This window comes from Calliopsis andreniformis, chromosome 3 (assembly GCF_051401765.1).
Source record: "Calliopsis andreniformis isolate RMS-2024a chromosome 3, iyCalAndr_principal, whole genome shotgun sequence".
In the NCBI taxonomy this organism is placed as follows: Eukaryota; Metazoa; Arthropoda; class Insecta; order Hymenoptera; family Andrenidae; genus Calliopsis; species Calliopsis andreniformis.
This window is the reverse complement of record NC_135064.1, coordinates 24,651,069-24,669,287: the sequence shown is the minus strand read 5'-3', so window position 1 is coordinate 24,669,287 and position 18,219 is coordinate 24,651,069. Positions and strand designations below refer to the sequence as shown.

The 18,219-nt window shown below is 43.7% G+C and overlaps 1 protein-coding gene across 3 annotated transcripts in view; it reads left to right on the top strand.

The window, feature by feature from the left end:
- LOC143176946 (protein groucho) overlaps positions 1-14,546 on the top strand; it is a 59,929-nt gene extending 45,383 nt beyond the window's left edge. For all 3 annotated transcript variants that reach the window (XM_076374623.1, XM_076374622.1, XM_076374624.1), the window contains 6 exons: positions 1,474-1,499; positions 6,466-6,609; positions 7,551-8,098; positions 10,480-10,755; positions 13,257-13,860; positions 14,394-14,546. In XM_076374623.1, coding sequence (XP_076230738.1) covers positions 1,474-1,499; positions 6,466-6,609; positions 7,551-8,098; positions 10,480-10,755; positions 13,257-13,860; positions 14,394-14,501 — 1,706 coding nt within the window. In that variant the 3' untranslated portion in view covers positions 14,502-14,546. The remainder of the gene's footprint in view (positions 1-1,473; positions 1,500-6,465; positions 6,610-7,550; positions 8,099-10,479; positions 10,756-13,256; positions 13,861-14,393) is intronic.
- The last annotated feature ends 3,673 nt before the right edge of the window (positions 14,547-18,219 follow it).

Sequence of the window (18,219 nt, the reverse complement as noted above, 5' to 3'; positions counted from 1 at the left end):
TAAAAATTCAAGAAGGTATCTACTAAAATAGTACTTAATTTTGTTTAATAGAGTAGTGTAAAGTATTTAACAAAATAGTATTCACGTGAAGCTAGTGTTAAAGCTTCGAATTATATTTTTAAAGAATCAGCCAATTGCCAGACACCTTTGGCTTCAATCGATTCAACTAAGAACGTTTTAAAGACCCTGATCAAATAAAAATAAGTATCCTGAATCAGTAATTTCTTCAATTTCGCAATATACGTCAGACGAGCCACGTAGATTAAACGTTAAGGGGTTAATTACAGGGCGTCACGAACTCAGACACACCCCATTGCAGTAGTTCCACTTGTCCACTATTTATACGTCACCGTTTTAAAAAAATTGAATCTCTCGGCTCAATCGAGCCTCGGGGCTAAACCCGAAGTGGCGTTAATTTAAATTACCCCTCCGGTTAATTTCCGCGCTTCCTTTTACAACCCATATTACGTTCACCCCCGGCCATTCCAGAAACCACAAAAGCCTCCCGATGAAACTGGTAACCCTCTCCCCACCCGTCGACGATCGAATTCCTCCCCTGGTCGGTTCACGAGAATCGTAAAACCCCGGAATACTCGTTATACGCATACCTTTCGCCCTTTCACACGATTTTAATTGCCACCTCTGCGGGCAGCGCGGCGGGAAAAGAAATTAACGAAATTCCGGCCTTTGGTCACGTTCGAGCGCACGTCCCTCACCCTCCGCCGCCCTCCGCCGCCCTCCGCCGCCCTCCGCCACCCTCTCTCCAGCCGATATAACGAATCGCACCTGCGAGTACGTGCGCGCTAGCCCTCCAGTTCCATTCGGCTGGATTTCTCTCTTTTTGTCACCATCATCCGTTTGATCCCGCTTTCGCGATACCAGTCGCGCCCTCGCGGTGCAAAAAAGAGTCGACGCGAGTCGACCGCCAGGGGATGGTCGGTGTACACCGACGAATAGCGGCGGGAGGGGGTGGTGGACGAGGGGTGGGAAAAAAAATATGTAGCCGACGTGGCGTGAGCGTGCGGCTCGGCTCGCTCGACTGAAAATTTTCAAAGCGCTTTTCGGGTATCCGCTTTCGGCCGCGAGGGGGTGAGCGTGTTTGTGCGTCACCCTGTTAGCGGACACCGGCGGTTTTGAGCGAAAAGCGCGTAAATATGCATGAAGATCATTTATACGGGCGCCGCTCGCCCTTCCACCATCCACGTCACACCCTGGCCCACCCCGTGCTCGCCAACCCCCTTGTCCACACCCCATGCCTGTCCCCTTTTTATGGGCACGTTATTAACATTTTATCGACGGCGCGGTGGCTGGGATTTTCACAATTTTTCTCCCCCTGTCCCCCACTTCCTCTAGCGCCACGCCTCTCTCCTTTTCACTTCCACCCTCGGACGCACCCGAGACACCTCATGCATGAAAATCACGTTCCCGGGCACGGCTTTTGACTGACGATCGTTTGCGTTTGTCTGGTTGCAGGTCTCAGCTCGACCGAGGAGAGACACGTGAGTAGACATATTTCGTTTTTTATTTTATTTTTCTGCGCCTTTTTTGCTTGTGCGTGTATGGAGTGGTCCTGTTCAGAATTTATCATAAATATTTCAAGAATATATACTTCAGAATAGCCTATGCAGAATCACTTAAATTCGCATAGACACTACTAAGCCATTTGAAATCTTTCAAAGCATATCACCAATTTCTAGTCAATACCAAATTATAATGGACCACCCTATAACACGATTCGGGTTTATTTTTCGGATTCCGATGGGGTGAAAGAATTTGCACTCACCCTTCACTAGGAATTCTATCTTTATCACCGTTCACTTATTTTTCCATTTGTTCGACATCCTCTCTTTTGCTTTGCAATCGACGTTGTTAGACGAGCGTGACTCGCGAAATCGCTTTCGACGGCATTTCGAGTGAAATTATCAGTGTACGTTGGAGGAGCGTATCAGAATTTTCGAACGTCGGGGTCTGGCGAGAGGGTTGGTCGACACAAGGGGAGGGAGCGCGCTTTATTTTTCACGTGTCGTAATTAAGGTTTACTACGCAAATGAAATTATGTCAGCGGCGCTGTTTTATCACGGATGAAGCAATAATATTGCGCCGCGTCGGAGATTTATGGCCCCGTATTTTCGTTCCGGTAAATATTTCGCCGCTGAACGGCAGACAAATCATTTATCGGAATGTCCAGTTAACAATCGGATTATCCGTCGAACTTCTACGTACAATCTATCGCGCATAAATAAACAAATAAACGCGGATGGGCATTTTTTGCCGTTTATCCGCTTCGCAGCTGCCGCTGCCGTTGTTGCAGCCGCTGTTTCCGTCTGGAATTTTGAAGGATTTAATGACGTAGATAAATAAATCCAATTGAATCGAGTGGAACAGACGGACGAACGAACGGAGCAAAAATTATCACTGTATTCTCGCCGATTGAAATTATTTTAATTCCCGCGTCGATTTATGATGCCCCGCGTCGAAGGAAAAAGTTCCTTGTTAATCCACTGACTCTGTGTAAACACACTACTATTTCTACTTTGCAGTAGACAGTTTATAAATCTTCAGTAGTCTCAACCATTTATATTTTGCCATTCCATTTGAATGATTCAAAAATGGATTACTGGAAGATTATATTACTTAATTCTTGGCATTTCAAAACTTCAGATTAGCATGAGAATTCACTTTGATGACGTCATAGGAGTACATACGAAGGGTTAACGATGATAATTGATGATAAAATTATTCTAGTATTAGTCCCTTCAACGTGTGTCTTTTTATATTCTATATACCTTTCCAATAAAATGCAGGGTTGAGTATTTTTGATAGGCAAAATTTGGTTTTTATTTTGCTAAAGTTTGACGACCACTGATATAGATATTAGATTTTTATTCTCTTTGCAGTTTTATTATACTGCTCGTTAGCTTGAAAAAATATGATCTTCAATGATTAAGAAAATGAAAGAAGAAGTTCCCTTTGCCCATTCGCCGCGCAATTTTTTCTCCCTTCCCGCCACCGTGCATAAATTATATGCACTCTGTACGACCGTTCCTAATCTCCGGTTGCAAGCCGCGCAACGCTGCATACGCGACTTCACGTGCATAGGTACAACGTACTCGAGGCACGAGTACTCGCGACGTGACCCCCCGCCGTGTATTACAGCTACATTACACGCGTGTAACTTTCCGTGCGCGTGAAGGGTACAACGAGTGCTCCAGCGTACTTCGCTTGCGAGCACCTACTGTACGCGCAATTATGTTTTCGACGAACATAGGAGAGTTATAAAGTGGCGGAGAGAAAGAGGGTGGCTCGGAGGGAAAATTTTTAAGCGGACACGAGTGTGTGCTGGCTCCGCGTTTTCGACCCGCTTTTATTTCGCCCCGTGCCGTAATGCTACAGATCTCTCTGTCGGTTTAAAGCAAACATTAGCAGTCGCTGTGGATTTTGGCTGTGTCGTGTTCATCTTCAGCCATCGTTGCCACTCTGTAAATAATGAACGACAGGAGAGACTCTGTAGGATTTTGAGACTTTGTAAGATTTCGAAACTCTGTAGATCTCAAGCAGTGAGTCCAATTTAATATCTAGAAATTTTATTATTCCTAGGATTTAGTTTTAGAAATTGAGATATTAGTCTCGCGATCGCTTGATCAGAAACTCCTACCGTTTTGCAAATTTTTAATTGAGCGCAGTCCATAAAAAATATTCCACAAACTCGGACTTTTTGAAAACATGACTTACATAGGTACTGTGCTCTGCTGACAAGAAGTCCTCCAGGACCAATAGATCTGTATACCTGTCAAGGGACTTCTTCCCAACGGCGCACTGTAATTCAGCCTTACAACCACAGAAACACAACTAGAAACATCAATTTGCTTCAGAATAAACTAACGTCCACAAATATTCCACACGGAACGACCCAATATTTAACGGTGTAATCGCAAGGCAAACGAGCAGCCGTTAAATTGAAAGCAGCCTCGAAATTCCGCGGGGGATAGGAAGGAATAACCCCAGGCCGTCGTCCCAACCGGATAGCATTAAAGTTAAGAAAGTAATTACAGACGAATACTAGCCTCGATCATATCAGGCTCGGGGATACGGTGGTTGCGCCTGTCTGGGGTCCAACGATCCTCCAGTCCAGAAACTTTTCTTTTCGACTCGTAGCCGAAGGGGAGGCACGGCTCGCCCCGTAGAAAATGCAAGTAACGACCTTCTTGCGGGCGCGACCGCTCACGGGGTAGAGAAGAAACGGGCCGAAGCGCGAACACTGGCGCGAGGAGGGTGGACGAGGGGCAGGGGAAGAAAAAAATAATGGAAAGAGTCGGGGCAGCCATAAAGAAGGAGGGGAAACGGGGAGATAGCAGCGTGTATTATAGGTTTGCCGAGCCTGTAATCATCGCGGGACCGCGAAACGCCCATCGACGCCCTCTCATTCTGCCTCTCGCCATTCTGTTTTCCTCTCTCCTTATTCGACCCGTCCTCGGGCAGTTTCCTCTCGGGTTCTATCGTCCCTGTTCCCCCCTGCGTGTATGCGTGTCCCTACGTCCCCTCGTCTCTCTCCCGCGCCGACTCTATAATCATTATCAACCTCTTCCCAAAGCATCCTCCTTCCACTTCCCTCTTGCCCTTTTTTACCTACCTTCTCCTCGGTATCGCGCTTCCTTTAATTCTCCTGCTCTGCCCCGTGCGCGCCATTCGTAACCGCCCTCGGACGCCCCTGTGTTGCTTTTCTCGATTTCCTTGCGATTTTCGCGCCCACGCGACACCGATAGCTGATGCCCCTTTTGCGCGATGTTGGTGTTCACTCGTGGCGAGGGGGAACTCGACTTAGTAGTTTCTCGTGGGATAATTTATTAGTGGAATAGTTCTGTACCTGAGAGTCAGACTAATCCAAGTCCAATAAGAGTGAGTTTTATGTACCATCTACTACTTTAAGTAAATGGTAAGTAATTTATTACTTTAAGTAATAAATGAGTGATCATATTGTTTGTTTTTCTGCTACCCTGAAAAATGGCAAATGAGAACGTGTTACAGTTTGGGTCTCAGGTATAGAGTTGATGGAAAAAGAAGTACATAGTCCTTGAAGAGAAATATGTGGAAAGGGTGTTTTTTAAGATATAGATAGAGCAACCTTTATTTTTTGAGATGAATTATGTACTTTGGAAGCCTATTGGGTACAGAAATACAATACTTGTAATTACTGGACTGACCTGGCCGTTCAAGTCCATTTTTTAAAGTGGTCTCATCATAGATTTGAGATAAGTGCAGGGTGTTACTAATGGAGGGATCTCCTTGAGAGAGATTGCAGGGAAGGTTAAATGAAATAAAACATCCTATCAGTGTAGGTACCTCGAAAACACAAACTTAATGTTCAACTCCTCAAACATATATTTTCTAGAGTATATACTCTTCCTTTATCTTCAGAAGCATATTTTTTTTAAGTAGGTACAGTACTCGTTATGAACTCCTTACATTTGCTACATCTTGATATTAATTGTAGCAAACGATACAATACTGTACAATATCCAACCACCACCACTGTCCTCATTTTTTTAGTTTCTGTTCTAAAATTATTTTATAGTTTTCAAGGTACATCACACAATGTCATTTCCAGTGCCCTAACAAGAGAACTGTTTCCTTCGCCAGAATCAAAAATAGAAGCATTATCTACGTTATCAAATGTTGCATTAAAGCTGCAACGAAAATCGTTAAACCGCGTTTCGGAATTGTTTCCAGGTGCACTCGCGCCCGATCCCATTCAGGGCAGCGTAGAGAGATATATTATTGAAGAGTAGCAAAGCGGTGAAAATTACGTTTGGATGCCTTTTGAAGCGCGCGGGCACGGCCGCGGCGAAGTCGAAATCGATTATCGCGAAACGCGCTCGCGTGACAATTGATAATAACCGTCGACGCGGGTAATTACGGTTTTGTCACGTTGATCGGACCGCGGGAAACATGTGGGTAATCCGTCGCGTTTCAGCCTACGCCCGGTTGTCTGTTATTTAACCGGAGATTAACGGCTGTGTAAACGTATACTTCTGTTCAAACAGCGGCTGTCTTCGTTCGCGAGCTGCTGTGTTATCGTTCACGCGCCCGCGCGCTTCTTCGTCCGTTTAATCGTCCGTATAAATCAAAAACTCGTTTGAACGTCGCGTGAAACGAGCACGGACCGCATTTTTCCTGGCCACGGGCCGCGATACCATCGAGGAACGCTCGTCTATCTGACGATCTAGCATGCGCGCGTTCCAGCGTCGAATAAAGGCTGATCCCCATTGCTGCAAACAGCTGCTGCGCTCAGGCAACGATCGTTCTTGAAAAATCGAATTATGAAATTGTTTTATAGGCGAATGTTTGCACTCGAGGAGAGTCGAAACTGTATTTTATTGGGATTATGTTTCGAAGGAGCGTTGTTGTTTGAGTGTCGCGCTGTCTGAGCGGTTATGGGAACGGAGCTTAATCTTCGTCACGTTACAGAGGAGCTCGATATCGCCCGGTGATAAATACAGTCGACCAAGGACGCCGCAGGAGACGCATCATTCCCATCATTCTCAGAATCATCACGACCATCCCATGCACATTAAGAAGATGAAGAAGGAGCAGGACAAAGACATCGGCCACGTAAGTGCCTCTTGCTGATGACTGAGAAAAATTGTATGTTACTACCACTGATGTAGCGCTAATTTGACCAATTATGTGTAGTTAGAGCCGCATACGAATCGATCCTTTTGTAGTAGGTTTCGTCTGAGGACTTGTAAGACATTCTAAACGTAGAGTAGTGATGCAATTGTGATGGTAGCATCGGAGCCTCAAGCCAGTGATTGTAAGTGCGTTGCTGGTAAAACACGAAAGAAACATTGAACCGTTCTCGAGACTTCAAATAAGATAACGACGATTAGCCTTACTAATATGTAACTTAGATAATGTAAACTGGGTAAACTGTGTATTCGTTAAACACGCGATGATGGATTCGTTTCGTTAACTTTCCATTGAGCAACTGCAATCGTAGCTTGGAAACTCAGACGTTGAGAATTTCTGTGAATCTGAATTCCATTGTGCTTGACGAGATGGGTAGAATAGATTTCCCAGAATGGATATCTTTTTCTGAGGTCAGTCATATTTATTTATTACCCTAGAAGCAGGAAACCTACTTAGCACCTGAACCCTTCCAGCCATCTCAACTCAAAAGTCATCCTTAAAGCAGACTATTTATACTGCGACCCCAAAATATAGAGACTTCTAAAAACAGCAGGAATTTAAGTCCCTTCACTTCTCTGGGAACGAGCGTTTCGGTAGCAGGTCAAACATCTAAGAAAGGAATAATACTAGTTCGTTGAAACCCTTGAGCAGTACTATCCAAGCAAGGATTTGCAAGCCTTGTGGGAGCTATTATAAAAAACCAGATATGGCCGAATAAGATACAGTCCTGAACCAAGTATTACCTAGAGTGGGTCTTACCTAAGTCGCTAAATTTCGAGGAGGCGCTATACCTAAACCACCACTCTAATCGTTCCAACTCAATCTCACTCTCAATAACACCAAACTTTCTCCCAAAATAACAGAGTGACGGCGAGAAAAGCGACCAAGACCTAGTCGTCGACGACGCCAGCGAGGGCCCAACGAGTCCAGTGGTGAACGGCACAACGTCACCTCGAGAAAACGGCCTGGACAAGGTGGTGCCCTTGGGCGCAGGCGTGCAGACGAAGAAAGATGTGCCGCCACACTCGCCCAGAAGTGGAACCAGCAGCAACGCGAGTACACCGTCAGCCAAGAAGATGGAGGAACGAGAGAAGCCCACGACACCGATCTCGAAGCCCTTGACACCGACATCGGGGTCGGCGATCGGCGGAGGTGGCCTGAAGCCTTCGGGATCGGCGAAGCTACTTCAAGGACCACCGCCTCCTGGCGTACCGAGCGCCTATCCGCCTCACTATCCCCCTGGTCCCCCGCCTCACCATCTGGCACCAGCTGGGCAACATCCTCACGTCGACATGATGAGCTACAACGGCTACGTGGCGCCTAGAGCACCGCCGTCGCTTCAGCAACTGTACGATCCACACGTGGCGATGAGAACTTCGATGGGATCGGTTGGGGTGCCTGGAGGCAAACCGTGAGTACACTTACGAGTTCTATGATCAGAAATCGAGGCGGCATAAGTCACGTGTCTTTATGCTTGAGATATTGAGGGACGAAGTTTTGAATCTAGGTTCTGTATTGTGCACCTAGGTCTTTTTATATTTGTGGGTTTTCATTTGTGTATAGTATTGGGGTCTATTTGACTTGAAATTTAATTTGAATTACTTTCTTAAGGAGAATTTAATGTATGCGAAATTTTGTTGACTTTCAACAGTAGTGTTTAAGGTATAGGTATATTCTAACGTGGAAATGTTTTTGAAATTGTGAGTTATGTCGTGTCGCCATACAAACTTAATTTTCTATGAAGAAAGATCTTAGGGATTTACTCTACTGTTTTCCTGTTTTGAGTGAAGGTATATTTATGAAAGCAGATTGAGGAATGATTCAATTCAGCTTTTAAAATTCATTGAAAAAGTCTTCTTATTTTGATTGCCAAGGCCATTATAATTCAATATTTAAATTTGCTTCATTAACTTTAATTAATTTCCAATCTAGACATCATGCGTTTATCCTTTGGAAACATCTGAATAATTATTATATTAAGCTCGTACTAAATATCGATTACACTCTTTGATAAAAATACGGAGCATCTTTAGCTAGATAGCAGAGACTGTTACGTTGACGTTCGACGGTGACGATATCTTTTAAGTTTGGCAAGTGACGCGTTCCCAAGACCCGTATGTAACCAGTTCTCCAAACAAATCTAAATCGGACGAAGGCTGTGCAACCTGAGTCTATATTTGCTTTCGCATAGATCAGAAAACATGTCAGTTCCGTCTGTATTTTTTTATCCTCGCAAGTTCATCACACATCTGTTCAACATATAATGACGGATATTGCTGAAGAAACACATATTTAACAAATTCATTACTACCGACTGAAAATTCGACTCACGAATCGTTCAGAACTTTACATTTATTAACCCTCGGTCTGCAACCTGGGTCGTTTACGACTCAGATCATTTTCGTTTTTTAAATTTTCTCCAAAGTGAAAAAGGTGCAGAACCCAAGAACCATAGGTAACATATAGCAATAAAAGTTACTGGATAATATTCTAGAAGCTTGAAAGAGTACTCAAGAATTTTTTGGAGTTTTTAAAACATGAAAACACGAAAAAAAACTGTATGAACTTAATCGACCCAGTTCGCAGATGGTGGTATAAAACAGAAATATGGCTGCAGACGGAGGGTTAACATATGAAACTTCTGGATGGGGATTTCATGCATGATTAAAAAAGATTGGAGTCTTTTGCTCCGTAAAGGCACGCCCAGCGATACACGCTCAATATATCGTGAACACGAGAGATATAATGGTCCGCGATTTTAGCGAAAGATCGGTCGCCGATACGCAATGGTATATAACGCCGTTTTTGTTAACGTTGTTTGACGTTCGGTCTGCTTGCTTGCCAACCAGCCCTCGTTATCTACGATTCTGTTTGCTATGAAAATTCAGCGATCCCGTTGTTTATTGTAGCCGCAAACGGCTAAAATACGATGCGTTATCGAGATTTTTATTTCAACTGCGAACGTCTGTGCCGCGTGATTAACGTTCCTGATAAAGACTGATAGGCCGTGGAGCACGTCGTACATTGTAGCAACAAAGAGCGCTCTTTCCGGTATCCGCTAATGTTTATGAGCGATTATGATAAATGCATAGGTAGGGGAAGATAGCGTCGCGATTTTTCACAGCCATCCATCCTTTATTCATACGTTTGAACGTGCCTTTATTCCGAGATAGTTTATTTAAAAATCAAGGTGACCATGTTGCTCGTAAAATGCGAGCCGAGAGATTGTAAGAGATTGAGTTCACGGACAACACGTAATTGTAGTTGCACAGTGAATTTCTGTCGTCAAAGAATACCGTCGAGGGCAGTGAAATATTGCACATTGTTGACTGGTTGTTGCATCTCCCTCCACGTCACTGCCATTTCAAATACAAAGTGATCGGATCGCTTCGCGTAACTATAATTCAAACCCCTCTGGGAGACTATAGCCCACGAAAAAATAGTCGAATTTTTTGTTTCAGTTACAACCAGTTAACAATGCGTTAAGAAAAGGCTCCATGTCCATTCACGGGCTCACATACTACACGCTTCCTCCCAGTCAACTCTCTCAACACACTTTCCAGTCCTTTCGAACACTCCGTACATCAAACGACAGCAATAGGGATATAGAAACTCCGAAACGGAAGGGAAAATCTGAACACGCGATGCGCCCGAGTTGCATATTACGCACCAATCGATTGACTTATCTGGTTTTGTTGAACACGTGATGTCTGGACCGGAACAGTACCGCTATATAGGTGGTTATACACGCGAGTTTCACCGCACGAGTCGGGTTTTTTCTCGGTGTTGTAGCGCGTACAGCTTCCACGTGTCGAGCGAGGGCCAGATGCAGCCAGTGCCCTTCCCAGCGGATGCGCTGATCGGGCAAGGGATACCGCGTCATGCGCGGCAAATTAATACCCTGAGCCACGGGGAGGTCGTGTGCGCTGTCACGATCTCGAATCCGACCAAGTACGTGTACACGGGCGGCAAGGGGTGCGTCAAGGTCTGGGACATCGGGCAGGGCGGTACAGGAAGCACCAAGTCGGTGTCGCAGCTCGACTGCTTGCAGCCGGACAACTACATCAGGTCAGTGGTTCTCTAATCAATTACGAATTACGTAGGTACGTTGGAGATGGAGATGAAGAGACTGCGGATGCTTATGCAAACTTTCTATATTAATGAAAAATTTAAATAATGAAATGAAAATATTAGACTTGAAGAGACTCTACTTTGCGTCATTATGGTACCTATTTTATAAATTCTTTATAAAAAGGTAGATTATGGAATTCTGGATTTCTAGGTAAATTTGGATTCCCCTTAGATGCTTAAACATCCGCAGTCTAGATATATGTAAGCTTTTAATATCTTTTTAGTAGCTTAAGTCACAGCCTCACAGTTGTCGAAAATCAGCATTATAACTATTAATAGGATATTGTAATGCGAATATTGAATTGCAACCCTCAAGTTGGGAATCCTGGCTTTACATACTATTCTTCAGCCATGAGAATAATACCTTTGCATTAGGAATTATTCATAAAAAAAAATATCATCCCTCGAGGTTATTTTCTCTCGTTTCTAATTTTCAATCTAGAGATAACAAAATTGAGCCAGCTCAGAAACTGACGTTAAAATAGTGTACTCCACTCTTTCCAAGCTCCCTTCAATTCGCAAGTCACGAGTAAACATAGTATTTCACATAATTTCCCCTTTCGACTGCTCGAATTTCCCCCCACAGCACTGAACTTAAGGAAAATCACAAACCAAGGGGTTAAATCAGCCCGCAATCAGTAAGCGTTCCATCCCGCAATCGAGCAGTTGGCAAACACTGCGTTCCGTGCACGGAATGCAGAAAAATCGCATGTATGGATGTCGACGAATGCGACAAACGTTCAACCGGGACATTTTTACGACACATTTGCGCGCGTTGCACGTTTCGGCGGTTCGAAAGGCGGAATAATGTCACGCTCACACGACCGTTAATGTGCACGCGATACGAGCGGTAATTGAACCCCGCGGAGCGCGTTTTTTGAACGGTTCACCCTTTCCACCCCCGCCACGTCGGCAAATTTAATACATTTCCCCCCCAGTAATGCATGCCCCCCCCCCCCCTACATTAAAAGGTACTTTATGATCCATCGGTCACAGTCGCTAATCACGGGCGGCGGTGCGCGCGCGATCCGCCGATTTCGGCACGCTCGGACGCGCAAAAATGATTACCAATTTTAAACTGGCGTGAAACCGAGCGTGCCAGTAGAATTTCCGACGCGTCGTTCGCGATCGTTCGCTCAGACCATAAATCGTTTTATTCGGTGAACACGCGCGCTGCTTTATGTGTGGACGCTTTGCCGATAAACGAGATTGAAAGGAGAATTAACGAGGGCGGGGTACATCGCGTTAGGTTTGTGATTATCTTACCGGGTATTAGTTAATGTCTGATATCGCGTGGAGAGTATCGATAATCCTTCGATATCGTAATAATTCCTACGCAGTGGGTTGGTTAATCGGTGGTTCGCTGCTTATCTGGTAATGTGGTACTTTGGTCGATGGTCGAGTGATAGTCTTGAGTAATAGAAAGAAGATATATGGAGATGCATATCTAGAAATTGGGATGTGAATTGCGTTGGCTTTCTACGTTCGGTGATGTAACAACTTGCGCTGCGATAGTTCAGGTATCTACATCTAATTCGTGCCGGAAATGTGAAGGGGCAAAAGATTGAGGAAAGCAGAAGTATGGAACACACGAAGGTTTTACTTTATTTATTTTTTTAGTAAAAAAATTGATTCTTCAAGTGATCTCATTTTTATGTTCCTACCAAGGGTAATTCTAGACCCCTTCAAGTCGCTAGTTAACAAATTTGAAACAGATCCTACATATGTTGGTAGCAGGCGTAACTTCCACGAAACATGTGGTCGATGAAGCGTCAAGACGTGCCACCCTTGAAAGATAATCCTTTTAAGTGCTTATGTTCTTCATATGTGAGAACGTGACTTAAGAAGGTAACCGATAGCGTGCTGATGAAACCCTTTTCGACTAGAGGAAGGAAAAGGTTTTAATGCACAACATATCTATGACATAACTTGCGGTAAAATCATTACCACGTACAACAGGGGAGACAACTTAAGACACTCATACCTACTCTAGGCTTCTCTGAAAACAACTTTCAACGCGCTGATTTTTTAGTTCAGATCGTTTTGATTATTTTCTATAAAAAAAGTGCAGTGATGTAGTAGAAAAACTCATAACAAAGACAACCCTTATAACTTTCTATCTTTTTCTAGGAGAACAAAAAATACATACTGTAGCATCTTTCATTCTTCTTTAAGCAATGAATGTTCTTTTTAACAAGCTCCCATTTTTGGTGGAGTAAGTTTTATTGTCACATAAATCTCCTTTCTGACCACTAGAAGGAGCTTCTAACAAGGGCTGTTTTAGTCATGAGTTCCTTAATTCATTCGTGACTCACACAGCCCGAGTGAAGAGTCATATGAAACTGTCCTGTCGTTAAAGAACTCAACTTGTTAAGAAAAAAGCAAAAAGTTGAATATGCCACAGCAAACATTAACCAGTCCATTTCGAACATACCCAGATCAGTGAAGCTGCTACCGGACGGCAGGACACTGATAGTGGGTGGCGAGGCGAGCCGATTAAGCATCTGGGACCTGGCCAGCCCAACGCCCAGGATCAAGGCCGAATTAATCTCTTCCGCCCCCGCCTGCTACGCCCTAGCGATCTCGCCAGACTCGAAGGTCTGCTTCAGCTGCTGCAGCGACGGCAACATCGCCGTCTGGGATCTCCAGAATCAGTCGTTGGTCAGACAATTCCAAGGCCACACGGACGGCGCCTCCTGCATCGACATCTCTGCAGACGGGTCGAAACTGTGGACAGGAGGTCTAGACAACACCGTTCGTTCGTGGGACCTTCGAGAGGGCAGACAGCTCCAGCAACACGACTTCACCTCGCAGATATTCTCCCTGGGCTATTGTCCCACCGGGGAATGGCTGGCAGTGGGTATGGAGAACTCGAACGTGGAAGTATTGCACGCCACGAAGCCAGACAAATACCAGCTACATCTCCACGAGTCCTGCGTCCTGTCGCTGAGATTCGCGTCCTGCGGGAAGTGGTTTGTGTCCACTGGCAAGGACAATCTGCTGAACGCCTGGCGCACGCCTTATGGTGCCTCTATATTCCAGGTAAGAATCTCTTTTGTGTTTTATTGTTCAACTGGGGAGTTATGTATGGGTCCTCTATTAATCCTTGCGAATCTACTATTTGAGTAAATTTGACTGGATACTTAATCTTAATCTTCACTGCAGCTTTAAGTATTTTAAAGAATTTTATCAAGCTTATAATTTTGTTACTCTTAAAAAGTGATTTAAATAAGCGCGTTGAACCACGTGGATAATTACGGGTACCAACATCAAGGTTAATTCATTTTTTTATCGAAGCAAACCTTAAAACTGAACATTTCTCTCAATTTTTGTACCATATCTATTTCTTCTGACCAACTCCTCGAAATTTCGCAACACTCCAGCTTCTCTACTCTTCCGTCGTTTCCACCTCGAGATTCTTCCCCGTCCACGCCTCTAAGAGGAGAACTCAGGTCGTAGAATTTATGAGATCCTCCTATGTACCTCCTAGAACCTCGAACCCTTGAATTCCTTCAAAAATCGTAGTCGTCGGAGAATCTGTTTCACAGAGGGGACGCGTGTTCTGGTGTTTTCAGTCGAAGGAATCGTCGTCGGTGCTGAGCTGCGATATATCTGCGGACGACAGGTACATTGTCACAGGTTCCGGTGACAAGAAGGCGACCGTCTACGAGGTCATGTACTGAACGAAACCGCCGTGATGGGACGCCGAACTCGTTCCAAGGTGAACTCTCTTCTCCGCGTGGGTGTACATATATAAAGACTCTTATACGACATTATGAGAGACGTTTGTTGCCCGTTGTTCTTGTTATTGTTGTTGTTGTTGCTCTTGACGATGAAAGGACCCGTGCAAGAACGAGCTGAACGAACCGTAACGCCTGGGAGTCTTCGATGGAGGAAAAAATACGGTAACCCTCGTGTTTGCACTCTTTGACCCTTGACATTACGCGTCGTTGGTCGGCGTATATTCTTAAATAGAATCTTTTATTTAGCCTTAATATTTTACGGTGGAATATTCGATGCATGAAGTCGCGTTCATTTTCCGTGGAAACACCGATTATCGAGGAAAATAGTTCGGTGATTCGTTTTATAGTTTTATCGTTGCCAATACTATTTCGTCTTTGATAGCTTCGAGGAAACGAAGAAATTAGACGAACGTGAGGTATTCGTAGCAGCGCGGGGGTTATTAAACGTTGCATGAATCTATCAGTACCGATTCGGTGAGCAAGAAAATGATATCGGCGAGGAAGGAAATAATTGTTTCGTTCCTGCCCGATTCAGTCTATTATCAGGACCGATAGATCTCTTCTTGTTGTCGAATTTTCATTCGAAAGTCTTAAATTTAGTTCGTTCCGCTCGTGGTGTGTAATCGCCTTCGGCATCCGCGTGCACCAATTAGGATTAAAACGCTGGCATTCGTATCGCGTCCTCCCTGTACATTTTGTATATACGTATACATATTATACATATACAGGGTGTAACAAAAATGTCGCAGTTCCTTAAAAGGGGTGATTTAGGGGGTGATTTGAAACAACTTTTTCCTTAGCGAAAATGTAAGATGAGGCTTCGTTAACGAGTTATTAACGAAAAACACCGGCCAATGAGAGCGCGAGTTTGCCGCCCGAGCGACCGCGGTAGCGTTGGGTACGCGCGCTAGATGCTACAGTTGTACTCCGAACAAGAAAGTCGTCATACATCGAAGAAAATAGCATTAGTATGAAAACTGAAAGCGACATAATAAATAACACCGAGTCCTTTTTTTGTTTATCACTTGAAGTGAATAATTACTTAAAATCGAGGAAAACTACGTGCAACGTAAAAATACGAATATGTAAATCTCTTATTCGCATAACGTATAAACGAAAAAGCAATACAACGAAAAATAAAGGAAGAAGAGAACAAACTTCACCTGTAGTTTGTAAACCTGTGTCACTGGGTCACTGTACCGATCCTGGTCATCGACTGTCGAAATGGTTTATGCTAGGGCACGCGTTTAGGTAATTTATGGCTTTATTGCTTTGGTTTCGAAGGAGACATGATCTCGGAGTGTCCGAACAAAGAAGGTCTGAGGTGCTTAAACTACGTGGGGGGTACAAGGAGCTTCTTTGGAAAAATTCTACCCTGCCATAAACCATTCCAGAGGTCGATGACCAGTATCGGTACAGTGACCCAGTGACACAGATTTACAAACTACAGATGAATTGCATTTAATTCATTAATGATTATTATTTTTTAAATCTAACGCAGACTACTTTCAACGTTTCTATCTTCAACGTTAATTCTCCAATTCTCCGTTCATTTCTTTTGTTGCATTGCTTTTTCGTTTATACGTTATGCAAATATTTTCACACTAATGTTATTTCCTTCGACGCATGTCGACTTTCTTGTTCGGAGTACAACCGTAGCGCCCAGCGCGTACCCAACGCTACCGCAGTCGCTCGAACGGCAAACTCGCGCTCTCATTGGCCGGTGTTTTTCATTAATAACTCGTTAACGAAGCCTCATCTTACATTTTCGCTAAGGAAAAAGTTGTTGCAAATCACCCCCTGAATCACCCCTTTTAAGGAACTGCGACATTTTTGTTACACCCTGTATATATATATATATACATATATATATACACCAGTCTTTAAGTATATCGTCATATTTTTCTACGTCCCCTAAAAGTGAGACGGAATGCGAGAGTTATTAAAAAAAAATACAGAAATGTGTAAATATGTGGTCAGGCTTAGAGAATATAAGAATCGAGACGAGAGACGATTAAATAAAAGGTGATACTCGAGACTATAATTATGGTCGTCGATTTATTCTTCAATACTCACCCTAAATTATCTTCAGGAAGAAGAAAGCAACGATGTGGAAGAAAAATTAATTTGCTGCTGGACTGGCAGTGCAAACGGTATGTATGCAGATGAAATTTTATTCAAACTTTGCGGCACTCTGTTGTGATTACGTTTATCAAGTTCGCGCGCGGAATTTTGAGAGGCGATAGATAATCATATTTGAGGAATTTAAACGAATAGAAAAACCGACGAAATGAAAAATAAATTTGAAACTTTGAATATTTATAAAACGATGTTTCTAAATAGTTTTTCAAAATTTGAAAACTTCGACATTTCGAAATATGAATATTTGTTAGGGATTTGAATATTTAAAAATTCGAATATGTTCAAACTTAAAAATTCGAATGATATTTCAACGTTTGAAAATTTAAAACTCAAAGTCTGAGAACCTGAAAATCCGAAAATTCACACAGAATACATATCAGACCTCAAACCGCTGAAAAACCGAAAAGTAACTACAAAACATAAACGTTATCTTATAAATATACGCACGCAGTTTCCGCAGCTTTGATGCCCGCTATCGATCCCGCAAAACCGTTCCAGATTTTTTAACGCCCTGTAGAAAAACCGATGAATACTCGAGTTCCCGCTGCAACTGTTCGAAACTATAAAACGGGAGTGGTCAGCCGTCGGTCCGCTGTGTCCCATAAACGTGTCAACGAGCAGCGACCGAGTCAGGCCGACGTGGAGAGAAAAAGCGCGTGGCATCAACAATATTTAGTCACAACGCTGGCGGGATCGTGTCGCGAAAATCACGACACCATTTCGTCGATAAAAAAAGCCACCAGAGGTCTGTGTCGGTGGACGCGTCGCGGTGGCGCTCGTTTCGCGCCGATTTCCACCGGGAGACAAATTGCGGGCAACGCGCGATTCTCGTGTCGAGCAAACACTGTCGATGGCTGTGTGCAACGCAGAGAGCACCGATCACCGTCAGATCATCGAAGCTAAGCTGCGTTCGTCACGATCTGTTGCTTTGGACTGACTCTTTGACAAAGAGACACTGGCAAATGGCACATATCTTATTAGACAGATGGAATTTTTCTCTTCTGAAATATTTGCCTTTTTCTATTTTTGCTTTGCTTGAGTTTCGATTCTTTGGAGTTGGAGAGTCGATATGCGCGAATTTAATAATAGTAGTAAGAATAGCATTGTCTGTCTTGTGCAAGGAAATAATAGTTGGCAATTGAGTGAATCGATTCACAAGTCAAATAATTCTCAGAATGTAATTTTCTTCTTGATAGTAATGGGTAGGTATAGCAATAGTCATAACAATTCAATTTACACTATGGATAATAATACACTTGGAAATCATACTATATTTCTATAATTATGAAGTTCTATAACCGAGTTTTTCAACAGGGGCGACATCTCTCTCTAGGGGTCCTAGCACCGAATTTTCAGAGCTACGTGAACAAAAGAAAAATGAGGCCAAGGAAAAACAATGGGGGTAAGAAAAAAAGAAAAAAGGGGGAAAGGGGGCGATAGAGGTGGCAGATATTCAGAATAGAGCCACAAGCCAAAAAAGGGTGATAAACCCTGCTCCATAGTACCAGCACACAAG